This window comes from Humulus lupulus, chromosome 7 (genome assembly GCF_963169125.1).
Source record: "Humulus lupulus chromosome 7, drHumLupu1.1, whole genome shotgun sequence".
NCBI classification, from domain to species: Eukaryota; Viridiplantae; Streptophyta; class Magnoliopsida; order Rosales; family Cannabaceae; genus Humulus; species Humulus lupulus.
In genome coordinates, this window is record NC_084799.1 from 190,513,051 (window position 1) to 190,528,104 (window position 15,054).

The 15,054-nt window shown below is 35.4% G+C and overlaps 2 protein-coding genes and 1 pseudogene across 2 annotated transcripts; all 3 read left to right on the forward strand.

Moving 5' to 3' along the window:
• Positions 1 to 2,245: 2,245 nt before the first annotated feature.
• On the forward strand, positions 2,246 to 2,832 carry LOC133792474 (DNA polymerase II subunit B4-like). Its single transcript, XM_062230384.1, has 2 exons — positions 2,246 to 2,290; positions 2,431 to 2,832. Exons 1-2 carry the CDS (start codon positions 2,246 to 2,248, stop codon positions 2,830 to 2,832), a joined length of 447 nt encoding a protein of 148 aa, XP_062086368.1.
• Positions 2,833 to 3,923: 1,091 nt separating this feature from the next.
• Positions 3,924 to 6,865, forward strand: LOC133792475 (uncharacterized). The gene is made up of 9 exons (XM_062230385.1): positions 3,924 to 4,117; positions 4,477 to 4,534; positions 4,626 to 4,686; positions 4,791 to 5,038; positions 5,943 to 6,004; positions 6,103 to 6,159; positions 6,276 to 6,369; positions 6,493 to 6,633; positions 6,737 to 6,865. Exons 1-9 carry the CDS (start codon positions 3,924 to 3,926, stop codon positions 6,848 to 6,850), a joined length of 1,029 nt encoding a protein of 342 aa, XP_062086369.1. The 3' UTR covers positions 6,851 to 6,865.
• A 2,047-nt stretch (positions 6,866 to 8,912) lies between these two features.
• Positions 8,913 to 11,342, forward strand: LOC133790052 (ureide permease 1-like; annotated as a pseudogene).
• Positions 11,343 to 15,054: the final 3,712 nt, after the last annotated feature.

A 15,054-nucleotide genomic window follows, 5' to 3' on the forward strand; every position in this document is an offset into this window, starting at 1 on the left:
TCTTATTCTTAAGTTTCATTCTGTTTGATTCCTTAGTTTCTTTAGTTTTCATTCAGGTTCTAACTTTTGTTATGGTTTTGTGGTTAGGATTTTAAGTTCTTTGAACTTAAGGTATCTTTTCGGTAAGTTTCCTCTTGGTGATTTAGTTTTATTCCTTTCATCTCTGTCCTTTAGAAATACTCACTATTTTTTATTGCTGGTTTTAGGAGTTTTCCAAGTTCCGCATTTGTTCTCAATTATCCCGGTGTTGGTAAGGAAAATTAGATAGTTTAGTATTATGATCTAGTTTATGTAATGTATGATATAGTTTATGTTTGTATGACCTAACATTTCAGGTAAAATAAAGGGGTAAGTGTGTTTGGACCTAAGGTGTCCAATGATGTATGAAAGACTATGTTCGATAGGCTCGGTTGCCAAAACTTTATGACGGACCTAAGTCCGGTGTATGACGGACTTTTTTCCGGGGCTTAATTGCCACCCCTGTATAAGCATTTATCTTTTTATTATATCTTATTTGTTATTTTTAGTTATGATTATGATATATGACCTATAGTTATGATTTTTGACCTATTATTTATGATCTATGACTTATGACCTATGACTTATAGTATGATTTATGATTTATGGCTTAGATTATGATTTAGAATTATGACTTAAGATATGATATGATCTAGATGTTGTGTTTGTATGACTTCAGTGAATATATGTTATGTGTTATTATATGACTAACCCTTATTTGTATTTTCCTTATTGGGCTTAGAAGCTCACTCCGTATGATGTTGTTATTTCAGGAAATTAAGGATAGAAAGGCCGGTGGCGAGTAGGACCTAAGAGCTTCATGATGTATTCGTTGGGGACCATATAGTCGAGCAAGATCAAGCGGGCCAAATTATTTATTTATTTAAAGTTTGTTTTATTTAAATGTTGCTCATTTTTATGTTAAAGACAAGTATTTTATTTTTATAAAACCATGGATCCATGTATTTATTTTTAAGTTTTTATTAAATAAAAAAGCAATGTTTACAATTATGACCCAACGCTGTGTTCTCGGTAATCTATGAGAATTTAGGGCGTTACAGGTGTTATTAGAGCCCACGACTATATTGGTCCTGAACGTTCCCACAAAATACACACGATAGCTACAAAGGACCTACTCGTTACAAAGTAAGTATATACATTGTTTTTGAAATATGTTAGTAATGTTTTTCTTGTATAATTTTCATAAATTAGCTCAATGGATAAAGGTTAAAGCTATAAGAAAAATACCAAACCCTGAGTTTGATAATGGATCCGATGTGGAGGATTAGACACATATAAGAACACATCATCAAATTTTAGAATACTTTTCACTAGTTGTTTTAATTAAAAAAAATAAACATGTTATTTTCTTTTGTTATTGTTTTATTGTTTAGTAATTGTTAAGTATTTTTTTTGGATTCAATTAAAAGTGTAAAGTTTAAATTCCGCTCATATGGGTTAGTCCATTTGTGAAGGCCCATTTGCTTTGCATTATTAGATTGGATCTAATTTAAACGAATAACAATTAATAAAGTAAGGGTTCAAATTCATGTCTTTTGGGTCCAAGTGAAAGTTAGGGGGCCTTAGTAGTGGGTACGATATACTAAACCCAGCCCTCCTCCATGGAAGATTCAATTGTTAAGGTCCATTTACCTGAGTTGGACTTAATTGTAATAGGGTAGTTTTTATAGATAGATGGACCTAATAGACAGTGGTGCAATAGGCTTAGTTGTACCCTCTTTTGTTTCGTTTGTCTTAATTTTTCAATTCTATTCTCTTTTTGGGAAGCAAAGAAGACACATGGAGCAGGAACCAAGAATATCAGAAATACTAAATGGCCAAGGTAGAGGCCAAGGCAGGGGCTGCGGTCGAGGAAGGGGGCGAGGAAGAAGAGTAGCTGCTACCCTTACCTATGAAGAATTCCTAGCAGCCCCAGGAGTGCCAGAAGCACCCAACACTACACCAAATACCGCTTTCCATAACTTATGAATATAATAGTATTGAAAAAGTATTATGATACATCAAATAATAAAATAATAGGTGGGAAAAAAAATTGGTGGTAACAAATTTTGGAGCCCCGTGTATTAGTAAAGTTATCTTCTACTTTTTACTTTTACATTTTCCTCTACTTTTTTATTTCCAAACCACTAAACAATTTTCTATCCCCTACCATCATCGACTGTGTTTCCAAGGAAAAAATTGTTCGACACATACAATCTGAGCAACCATGGCTGCGGCTAACGCTCCGATCGCTATGAGGGAGGCCCTTACGGTCAGCTCTTTCACTCTTAGCTTATTTATTTATTTATTTATTTATTATTATTCTCATTTTGTTTGGTTCGATTAGCTTAAGCTCATGGGGCGGTCGAGAAGGAGAAGTAAAAGGAGGTAAGTGGAGCTTTTATTCATCAGGAGCTTGCGAGTTTGGAATTGAAGGAGAACGAGGAAGAGTCGGTTTTGAAATCGGATTTGGAGGAGAAGAAAAAAGAAAAGGAAGAAGAGAAGGTTGAGCAAAAGATTGTTGATAGGGATTTGAGTGCAGACGAAATGGGGAGCTGGAATGGAAGTGATGATGGAAATGAGAATGTGAATGAGGATGGGTATGGGTATGGGTATGGGTATGGGTATGGGAATGGGAGTGAGAATGAGAATGAAAATGAGGATGAGGATAGGAAGAGAGAAGTAGAAGAGAACGATGATGAAGATGGTGGAGTGGGGGAAAATAAGAGTGGAAATGAGACTAAAAATGGCAGTGAAGTAAATAATGGTAGCAGTGAGATGGATAAGAAGAATGGGTATGGTGGTGGTATTTGAAATTTTCAGTATCCAGTGAGGCTTGAAGCTGAAGAATGCTCATTTTACCTCAAGACTGGAACGTGTAAGTTTGGATCCAATTGCAAGTTTAATCACCCAGTTAGAAAAAGAAGCAATCAGGTGTTTTCTTTTCTTCTTCTTCTTCTAATTCTTCAATTCTTACCCATATAATTTTATATCAATACTTCACCATAAAATGAAGTTGTTTGTGTATGCGTTGTCTTTATCTTTGTGGGTCTTTATCTATTTAGTGTCTTTTTTTTCTTTTACCTTTTCCGATATTTGTATCTATATATATGATGTACTTCTTTGTTGGGTTGTGTTATGGTTGGTGGGTTTTTTTGGGGGAATTTTGCTGGTTATGTATAACATTAGAGGCACTTGTTTTGCTGTATTGTTTGCTCTTGGCATGGAGAAAGGCAGTCAAAATGTAAGGTTTTTATAATTACAACAATTCTAGATATTATAATTTTATCTTTTTCTCTTGTTTTGTGAATTTTTTCATTTGATTCATTCTGATTATTTGAATGTTAAAAGTTATATATTATAAGATTTCAGGAGATTTTTTTACTCTCTTTTAATACCACATATTTGACTGCAATGTGTCTTTTGGAATAATAATAGATTTATGGTGCTATAAAATCTTGAGCTTCTTGTAGTATTATTTGAGGTTAGGGGGGTGAAAATTTGGAAAAGCGTTTAAATATAACCACACTAGAGGAAAGACTTCTGCAGCACCATTAGCACCAGTTCTAGAGTTTAACTTTGTTGGTCTTCCAATCCGAGTGGTATAACATCATTGTTCTGTCTATATCTTAACCTTTCAACATATAAAAGCTGCAATAGTTGCTTGTGATCATCTTATGTGGTTTATATCGCAGGGTGAGAAAGAATGTCCATATTACATGCGAACTGGCTCCTGTAAGTATGGAGGAAACTACTGGTTTAATCATCCTGATCCAACAGATACGGTAGGAAGTGATACTTCTCTTTTCTTTTGCTAAACACTCTTTCTCCTAGCTCCTCTTTCCTCCATCTCTCCATCTATCACCATCTGCACAGCTCCCTATTCTCCATACGACCCTCCTCTCATGCATCTCTTTCCAAATATTCCTACCTATTCTTTCTCTCCCGTTCTTTGTTGTTGCCTTCTCTTCCCAACTCTCTCTTCTGGCCAACTGTCCAGCATTTCAAGACCAATTGGTATTGTCCAAATTGTAGAGATAAGTGTGATTCTGGTAGGAAGGCCGTTGTTGGAGAACCATCCAACATTTCAAGACCAATTGTAATCAGGTTGACACGAGTCGTTAAGGCACCTAAAATTGAAATTGGCGGTTGCGTTGTGTGCAGGTCAGTTGCTCTACTTTTTTTTGTTTGACCTTGAATTTTATAATTATTTTAGGTGAAAAAAAGGAAAAGTTGTCTATATTCCGAAAAACAAATGATTGGAAGTTACATTTTGAAGCTTTTGGTATAATGCTCAAAATAATGTTTGACTGAGATATTTATAGCACAGAGGATCTGAATTTGCCTATATATAGTGAATGTCTTTTTTTCCCCACTTTCTGCTATGCTGTGTGACTACGTGTAATTTTTTATTGATTGTTCTTGCTATGTTATTAATGATTTCTTTTGACTTGTTAGGGCCCACGATTTTAGTTCAGCTAAATTTGATGAGCGAACCGTCATGCTGTGTGACCAAGTATGGATTTTGTGTTGTCTTCTTTATTATATATGCTTACATTGTCTTGTTATTTTTCTTTGCTAGATAGTAATATTCTTTTATGTTTCAGTGTGAGAAGGAATTTCATGTTGGCTGCTTGCGTAGAAGTGGACTGTGCGATTTAAAAGTAAGTTCGAGATGTTAGATTAGATTTTGTGCTACTTATTTTGTTTATATGGATCTATATATTAAATTTGGGTATCTTCTTACTATGTTTTGTGCATCTTACTGCAAGAACTCCCAAAAGACAAGTGGTTTTGCTGTGATGACTGCAGTAGGATTCATATAGCTCTACAAAATTTGGTACCAATTGGACCCAAGATTGTTCCAGCTTCATTATCACATATCATACTTAAGAAGCATGCAGATAAAGGATTGTTTATTGATGGAGCAGAGGATGATATTCAATGGCGAATTCTAAGTGGAAAAAGTCGATATCTAGAACATCTACCATTTCTGTCAAGGTCTGCTGCTATTTTCCAGGTAAGTTATTATTGTACCAAAAATTCTACTCATTTCCATGCTTATGTAGCGATGATACTAAGTTTTGATGGTTGGGAGTCTATTCAAATATTTTAGTTTGTATTTGACATTAGTTGCTTCTGCTTGCAAACTCTGGTTTTATTAATGTACTTTATCCTTTATATGACTTCAATCTGTTACTTTTTTGCTTGAATGATCCTTTTTTTTAAGAAAAAATTATTTGGTGGTTGCTTTTTGATGGATGCGAAATTATGTGATAAGTTTGTCTAAAACAAGTAGGAGAACTATTAAGAAATAGCTTAAGAATCATGTTTCGGTGATGAAAATAGTAATCACCCTTTCCCTTGTCATGTTTATTTTTATCATTTAAGTGATTTTTTTTTTCTTTTAAATATGTACTGGATACTTTTCTCCTAATGACTATGAAACTGATTTATATTTCATGTGACACAATGGGTTCTTCAATAGTACCATTTTTGAACAACATTTAAGAATTCTGTTCATGTTATCTTTATGGTGGATGGCTCTTGAGAGCTCTCCACCACATATATAATTATATTTCAAGCTTACACACACACACACATATATATATTTAAATATATACATATATTGATTGAAAATAGTTTATTAAAAAATAAGATACTGTTTTTTAATTGAATTTGGCAGCAATTTCTGCTTTCTTCTTCTTTTTTTCCTAAATGTTTGTTGAAGTTATCAATTTAAGTGTTGATTAGATGTGTATTTTTTTGTTTAACTTATCCTTTTTACATATTTACGACATTACCCATTTAGACAGCGGGGATTAATTTTTGGTGGAGAAAAATATGTTGTGTGTGTCATGAGTTTCTATAATTTCCATAGGCTCTCACAAATAACATCTAATTTTCTGATTTGTAATGCACAGGAGTGTTTTGATCCTATTGTAGCAAGATCTAGTCCTGATTTGATTCCTGTTATGGTGTATGGGTAAGCAAAGTTAGCCTATTAGTTTGTGATTTATGTGATAATATATTGGCAAGCAAAGAATCATAATTTAAGATGTCTTTTGCTTTGGAAATTTGCAGAAAAAACATTTATGGTCAAGAGTTTGGAGGAATGTACTGTGTAGTTTTAACTGTGAGGTACTATGCCTTTTCTAATATTATATTGGGCAATATGTTATGTTAATGTTCTTTCTTTAATTGGTTATTGATACGAGTATAATACCTTTCTTCTACAAATGCATCCATCCACATAGGTCTATTGTTGTATCAGCTGGTCTTCTTAGGATATTTGGTCGTGAGGTAGCTGAGCTTCCCATAGTGGCGACAACTAGAGAACACCAAGGGAAAGTAGGAACAAATGAAACTATGATTTTTTTTCTTCTTCTTAGTATTTTAGTTTTCTTTTCGTTAATGTTAAGAAGTAGAAGAAGAATAACTACTAAGTTGGTATATTTTGGTTTGTTATAACAGGGCTATTTCCAAGTATTATTTTCATGTATAGAGAAGTTGTTGGTTTCCCTGAATGTGGAAAACATTGTGCTTCCTGCTGCTGAGGAAGCAGAGTCAATCTGGACAAACAAGTTTGGATTCACAAAGATGAGTGATGATCGAGTAAGTGTATATATATTTCATGACACCATTAAAAGATTTTTTTTTGGTTTTTAGGTCTTACAAATAAAAATGAGTAATGTGGTTTGGTTGTAAATTTTTTCAGCTGTCAAAGTATATGAGAGAGGTGCAGTTTACAATTTTCAAGGGAACATCCATGCTGGAAAAGGCAGTGCAGCAGGAACAACAATGCATAATAAAGTGCTACTGGATAATCTAGAGTTGGACCTTTCAAAACAATGTATCCATTTATTCTTGGTGTTGTGAAAGGGGAGGCAGTTGTGAGCAATAAACATAGAGTTAATTTGTTCATAGAAGAATTATCCAGAGACTTTTTGGATTCCAGGTACCATTTTCTTAAAACTTGGGTATCTCTTGCTTTTCCATTGCATGGTCTGGTTAGTTTTCAAATTTTCTAGTTTTGCCTCAACAAAATACAATATGGGGTATTTCTATTTGGTTCTCAGAAAAGTTTTTATTTTTAATTCTTTCTAATACTAAATTTTAGTGTTGTAATATTTGGTTTTGTTTAGGAGAAGAAGGAAAATGATGAATTTATTGAGAATTTGAGCTTAAATGAAAATAGAGAATCAGAAGAAGAAGATGAAGGAGTAGAGGAGCTTAATAATAATAATAATTTATTTTCTAGTAGTTATTGGTTTTGCCATTGTTTATTGTTCAATATATGCAGTTAAAAGGTATAATAAGCTTAATTTTGAAAATTGCCTCAATAATTTTTTTAGGAAGGAGCATAATAATTTATCTACAAAATTATTATGCTAATGAAGTGTCCTCGTGCATTTTTAGAGAAACCTCTGGAGAAAGGGTAACCAAAAGGTAGAGCAGCCCCTAAAGGTATGCTACTTCTAATCTGCAGGTGCATATTCTTCAACTTTGCTTAGTTTTGCTGATTTTAATCTGCTAGAAGTTTTGGCTTAACCTATTTTTCTGTTTCTGCCCAATCCATGGTATTCTTTTTTTTTTTCTTTTAAAATACTTTATGACTTATTGTTCTCTTTCTACATATGAGTTCTCCAAAATTTATGAGCTTCATACTGTTGACCGCGTTTTTGGCCAACGGCGTGAGAACGTAAAAAACGATAAAGCCTTCAAGAGAAATAAAACGACACAGACGGTTTTTGAATAGAAAGTAAATAACACATCAATTTTTATAGTGGTTCAGCCCCAATATGTTGGTAATAGTCTAATCCACTTAGAGTTGTGATTATAGATCTGTACTCAAGATCAGATGAACTGAGCCAACTGAGTTTCTTCAGTACAAATTACAAGAATACAAGAATTTTTCTAGATACAAGCACTTTCTCTCTCTAGAAAATTCAAACCCAAAATTTCCCAAAAGTCTCAAAAGAAGAAGAAGCCCCCTTTCTGATCTCATAAGCCATGTATTTATAGGCTTAGGATCATACATCTGATATCCCCTAGAATCGGGATATTTTTATATTTATTATATATAAATTACAAAAATATTCAAAATTTAACAGAACACCCAATTTGTGGGGAAAAATGAGATATTCCCGCGTGTGCCAAGACCGGTTCTTGCTGAAGCCGCTTATGGGAATCTTGACTTAGTCCTCCTCTATCTGGTCAACCCATATCTCCTACTGACCATTCATGCAAGTGCTGGTCGGACACATGCATGCTGGACATATGCAAGTGCTGGTAGGACATGCACTTGCTGGTAGGACATGCATTTGCTGGTAGGACATGCACTCCTCTCCTTTAACACGGCACGTTCTCTGGTCTAGCATGCCATGTTTCTCGTCTAACATGGCAATCTCCTCTAGCCTGCCATGTCTCTCGTCTAACATGGCACTCTCCTCTAGCATGCCATGTCTCTCGTCTAACATGGCACTCTCCTCTAGCATGCCATGTCTCTCGTCTAACATGACACTCTCCTCTAGCATGCTATGTCTCTCGTCTAACATGGCACTCTCTTCTAGCATGCCATGTCTCTCATCTAACATGGCACTCTCCTCTAGCATGCCAGTGCTGGTAGGACATGTGCATGCTGGTAGGACAATGTCACTCCTGGGCAGACAAACACGTGACTGGTCGGACAAGGTCATGCCTGGTCGGTCATGACACTTCTCAAGCAGTCAAAACTCTTCATCAGTCTACCGGGTCACTTTATCACAACTCTGAGGATTCAATGTATTTATTGAATATTTAATGTGTCTTTTACGGAGCATGTACTGCCACTTGTCACCTCTATTGCCACGTCATCGATCTCCATTTTTTGGGGATAACACACTCCATTTAAATTCATATTATAATGTTGATGGGTTATACACTAACGTGGATGAGCCATAAGCTGAGGGTTTATTGGGCGGTAGATGAAGCTCTCTAGTGCAGTGGAGCTATGCTTCAGGATTGGCTTTTATTTCTCTCATCACTGATCCTAGGCATAATGATTGAAATTGAAGTTCACACCTTGGTGACCTTGACTTGTAATCAATTTGGCTTCTTTCCTGAGATACCAACAGTTACATGTGGGCCATTGATTTTTTGCAGTGCTTCTTAGGTAAACTTGAGAGGTACTTTATAAATCCAAAAAAACAAAGGATTTGTTTTTAAAAAATATTCTTATAACTATTTTAAAGTACTATTTTAGCGCTACTCACTGTGTCTTTTTTTTATGATAACTAGCTATCAGCTTCAATGCTACAACTGTTGTCAGTGTTCAGAAACTTTTGATCGCAAGATCTCTTCAAAGGTACATATATGTGTGTACATAAACATCGTTAATTTTTTTTTATTATGCACTGTGGCATTGTTTGGGGTACTAGTGACTCAAATGAAGAACCCCTTATAACCAGTTAATGTTGGTAAAGACTTGCTTTTTAAAGTTTGATTATGTCTTTGCATTATTATTCAGAGTTGCTTCTTAGAATGTGATGATACATTTATGGTAATAATCTCATTGGTAGGTCTCTAAGTTGCGTCAAAATTTTTTGGGGATTGTTTAAATCTTAGGACATGGGCTTTTATTTTTTATTTTCATGGAGCTTGGTTGTTTAAAAATGGAGGTTGGGCTCACTTGGCCTAGTCCAAGGACCTTATGGGTGTTTATCATTTACTCTATTTCTTATATCAAATATGCTAATCTTTTTATACACATTGATTTTTTTTTTTATAGAGTCATTGGGTTCTGCAGTAATACCTGCTAGAAACTCTCCATCAACTACCATTGCAAGAAGATCTCCATCCATTCTTTTTTGTTTTTCCTCTTCTTTTTTTATATAATTCTTTTGGCTGCTCCTTCTCATGATTAATTAAGTATTGATTATATTTTTTAGCTCATTACAAGTGTTGAATCACAAATATTCAACACTTGCATATATTTAGATAAAGTTTAGTTCATTCATTCTCTATTCTCTTTGATGAATGTGGTGCTATTTGGAGAGACCAGTGATAAGGAACATAGCATAATGAAAATTTCATCTGTTTGCCATAATGGAGTTGTATTGTATTGTAAGTATTTGGTTTCAATTCATGTTAGGGTGATTGGTGCAGGATAATTGGCCTTCTGTGATGTTTGCAATGGTAGGAGGGGTGGTGCTTAGCCTTGGAAATCTCTCAACTCAGTATGCTTGGGATTTTTTTGGCTTATCAGTCATAGAAGTGATCACTACAAGCATAACAGTTGTTATAGGTCCTTTCTTTCATTCTCTCTCTCTCTCTCTAACCATTTCTAAATGTTGATGTTTGTCTGTGTTACTCTCATAGATACTAAATTTTTTGCTTCTGTTGCGACCTTTAATGGTGACAGGAACAACCTCGAATTACTTTTTAGATAATAGAATTAATAGAGCCGAGATCCTTTTCCCTAGCATTGGCTGCTTCTTGGTTGCAGTTTTCCTTGCTTCTACTGTCCACTCATCTAATGCAGCTGATAATAAAGAAAAGCTTGAAGGTTTTTCATCTAAAGAGGGGTATGTTTCATTCATTAAATGTTAAGGTTATCAAAGAATTATCTTTTTTTTATTCATTTTTAAAAATAAAATCATCGAGCTTGTTAAGTGATGCAATTTTTACATAATTGTTTTGTTTGATGGTGCACTTAAGGATAATGAGAATGAGCAGAAAACTAGCTATACCATTGTAGATGGCACTGTAAAAGACAATAATTTTTAGTATGGAAAATCAATTAAAAATTCTCACATTTAGATGAAAAGTGATAATCTTGTGTTGCAAAAATACTACACAACAATATTTGGACGTTCATCACCTGACATTCAAATCCAAACATATCAGAGTCTCTATCACATTTAATAATTATAACTCTTGCTACAGTTGTTTGGGAAAAGCACTCTCATTGGACTGTCCATATGTTTCTTTGCTGGTGTTTGCTTTTCTCTATTCTCACCAGCATTCAACTTGGCAACAAATGATCAATGGCATACATTGAAAGATGGGGTTCCTCACTTGGTTGTCTACACTGCATTCTTTTACTTCTCAGTATCTTGTTTTGTCCTTGCTATAATCCTCACATCACATTCATTTACTACCCTGTGCTGGACTTACTGAAATCATCATTCAAGGCTTATATGTTGAATATTTAAGACTACTTGAATACTTTAAGAACATTTTGTTGTTGATGACAGTGTTGAATGTTTTAAACTAATTTGTGGATTGTTAATATAATGTTGAATGTTTTTACTATTTTTTATTTGAAAATCAAGTTCATTTGATGATGCTTGTATATATTAGAAAGCTAATTTTAATTATGTAAAAAATTAAAATATAATAGAATAAATTAGTGTTATATAAATGAATATATAATGAGAATTTAAACTTATCTAAATATTAAAATAATACGAAAAATGTGTTATAATATCTATTACAATAACACTTTTTATAAGTAAAGAATTTTGTTATGCAAACTTCATTATATAACACAAATAATGTGTTATACTAAAGTGTAGTATAACACAAAAAATGTGTTATACTAAAGTGTAGTATAACACAAATTTATAAGTATTGAAATGTGTTATATAATTGACTATAAATAATATAATTAAACACTTATCTATTTATTAAAATAACACAGAAACTGTATTATCGTTGACAGTATAATAACACATCTGTATAACAATGATAAAGTGTTATGTAAAGTATCCTGACCTATGATAACATAGTCGGTCTTAACACATCAAAGAGTGTTATGGTAAGTTTTGATAACACATTTTTGGTGTTATTAAAAGCATTTTTTCTTGTAGTGCAATGTAGTGGAAGAGTTAGTAGCTGCTACTACTCGAATGAATTTGGAAAGAGAAAATGCCTGTCTTACGGAAAAGCTAAGGAGAAGGGAAGAAGAATTCCAAATAAATTTAGGGCAACAACAAGTGGCGCAACAAGTCATTCCTCTAGCGCAATTACTACAGTTGGCAGAACCTCGCTACGAGGCAGTGTATGAACGCTTTAGGAAGCAGAAACCACCAAACTTCGATGGCGGGTCAGACCCAATAGAAGCAGAAGAATGGCTTCGATTGGTGGAGTCCATACTAGAACACATGCGATTGGGGAACGAGGACCAAGTCTCATGCACTTTGAGTTTACTAAAGAAAGATGCCCGCATCTGGTGGGATATAGTGAAACAGACTAAAGATGTGAACATTATGACTTGAGATGAGTTTATCCAAGTGTTCAACAAGAAATACTACAGTCCTGTGATTCTAGCCACCAGGGTGGACGAATTCATCGCGCTTACTCAAGGGAATTTGTCTGTGACAGAGTATGCCAGGAAGTTTGATAGGCCAGCTAAATTCACGGCAGACATGGTACCCACTGAGACGCTAAGAATTCAAAGATTCATGAAGGGACTGAAACCTATGATAGCCCGTGATGTGAAGTTGATTCGGGGGATAACCACTTATGCAGAAACATTAGAGGTAGCCTTGGAAGCTGAGCAGGCTGAAGAAAGGATTTGGAAAGAAGGCGTGGCCAGAAGGGATGCCCAAAGGAATAACAATGACCAGAATGACCACAAACGAAAACATGACGGTGGTCAAAATCAAAAGGCCGATAAAAAGAATAAGACTGCGTCAGAAAGTAATGGGAATAAAAAGCTCTATGTGGAATATCCCCAGTGCCCTATCTACAAGAGGAAGCATTCAAGAGAATGCAGATATAAGAAGAAATGTTGTTTCAACTGCGAAGAAGAAGGACACATTAAAAAGGATTGCCCAAAGTTGAAGGATCAAAAGAAAGATGACAAGCTCGTGCCAGCCAGAGTTTTTGCTCTTACTAGAGGTAAAGCAGAAACTAGTAATACTGTGGTAACAGGTCAAGCCACTATCTCTAGTAAACTATGCAATGTATTATTCGATTCAGGAGCCCTGCATTCTTTTGTCTATATAAATATGTTCAATAGCTTAGATAGACCATGTGAACTTTTTAGAGATAAGTTTTTCACGGAGTTACCCTCGGGGGAAAGAATGCTATCTAGTAGAGGGGTGCATAACGTTGTAGTTAGAATCGAAGGAAAAGAATTACCAGTAGAATTGATCGAGTTAGACCTTAAGGATTATGATGTAATTTTATGCATGGAATGGTTAGCAAAACATGGGGCAACAATAGACTGTAATGGTAAGACAATCAACTTTCAACCAGAAGGCAGAGAGCAGTTCACTTTCAAAGGAGAAGTTTCTCGAACTCGCATACCGATAGTCTCAGCTCTCAAAGCTCATCAATTAATCAATAGTGGTTGCCAGGCATTTCTAGCTAGTGTGGTGGACAAGTCACAAGAGACGCAGCTCGAACCAAAGGATTTACCTATTTTACGCGAATTTCTCGAGGTGTTTCCAGAAGATCTACCGGGATTACCTCCGAGTAGGGAAATCGAGTTTGAAATAGAATTGGCACCTGAGACAACACCAATCTCGAAAGCTCCCTATAGAGTGGCGCCTACTGAGCTAAAGGAGTTAAAGATACAACTGCAGGAGCTTTTAGACAAGGGTTTCATTCGACCGAGCTCTTCGCCTTGGGAAGCGCCCGTGCTTTTTATCAAAAAGAAGGACAGGAGTATGAGGATGTGCATCGACTATCGAGAACTTAATAAAGTGACGATCAAGAACAAATACCCTGTACCTTGAATAGACGATCTTTTTGATCAACTACAAGGATCTACATTATTCTCGAAGATAGATTTGAGGTTAGGGTATCATTAGCTAAGAGTACGAAAAGAAGATATCCCAAAGACGGCTTTTCGGACTAGATATAGACACTACAAGTTTCTGGTAATGTCTTTTGGCTTAACAAACACACCAGCAGCGTTCATGGATCTTATGAACCATGTATTTAAGAACTACCTGAATAAGTTCATTGTGGTGTTTATAGATGACATATTGATCTACTCAAAAACAAAAGCCGAGCATGAAGAGCACCTGCGACTGATGTTAGGACGACTCAAAGGTCATCAATTATATGCTAAGTTTAAGAAATGCAAATTCTGGTTAGAGAAGGTGGAATTTCTAGGACACATTGTGTCTAAAAATGGCGTGGAAGTAGATCCAGCCAAGATCGAAGTAGTGATGGATTGGCCCAAACCCAAGACTGCCACGGAGGTGAGAAGTTTTATGGGATTAGCAGGATACTATAGGCGATTTGTTGAAGGGTTCTCCAGAATAGCTACACCCTTAAAAAATTTGACACGGAAGCAACAGAAATTTGTATGGATGGAGAAATGCAAAGAAAGCTTCCAAACGTTAAAGGACAAGCTTATATCAGCCCCAGTTCTATGCGTCCCATACGATAAGGGAAAGTTTGTAGTATATTGCAACGCGTCGAAGCAGGGACTTGGATGTGTTTTGATGCAAGACAAAAGAGTGGTCGCCTATGCCTCGAGACAACTAAAGGAGCACGAGCATCGGTATCCGACCCATGACTTAGAGTTAGCAACAGTAGTTTTCGCTTTAAAGATTTGGAGGCACTATCTTTATGAAGAAAAGTGTGAAATCTATACGGATCACAAAAGTCTAAAGTACTTCTTTACACAGAAGGAGCTTAATATGAGGCAACGAAGGTGGCTGGAGTTAGTAAAGGACTATGATTGTGAGATCTTATATCATCTGGGAAAGGCTAACGTCGTGGCAGACACACTTAGTAGGTGGAGTTACGGAAGCTTTTCAACACTTAAGGGGATAGCTCAGCACTTACAAGATGATATTAAGAGGTCTGGAATTGAGCTAATAACTGGACAACTAGCTGACCTCACGATCAAGTCAACTCTAATGGAGGAAATAAAGGAGAAACAACAAGAAGAAGAGTTTCTTCTTAAGATGAAGGCAACACTACAAAGCTCAAAGAATGTTGATTTCTCCTTGACAAAAGAAGGCATGCTATGATATGAATTGGACATGCGTGCCTGATAATGGTGAATTAAGAGAAAGTATTATGAAGGAA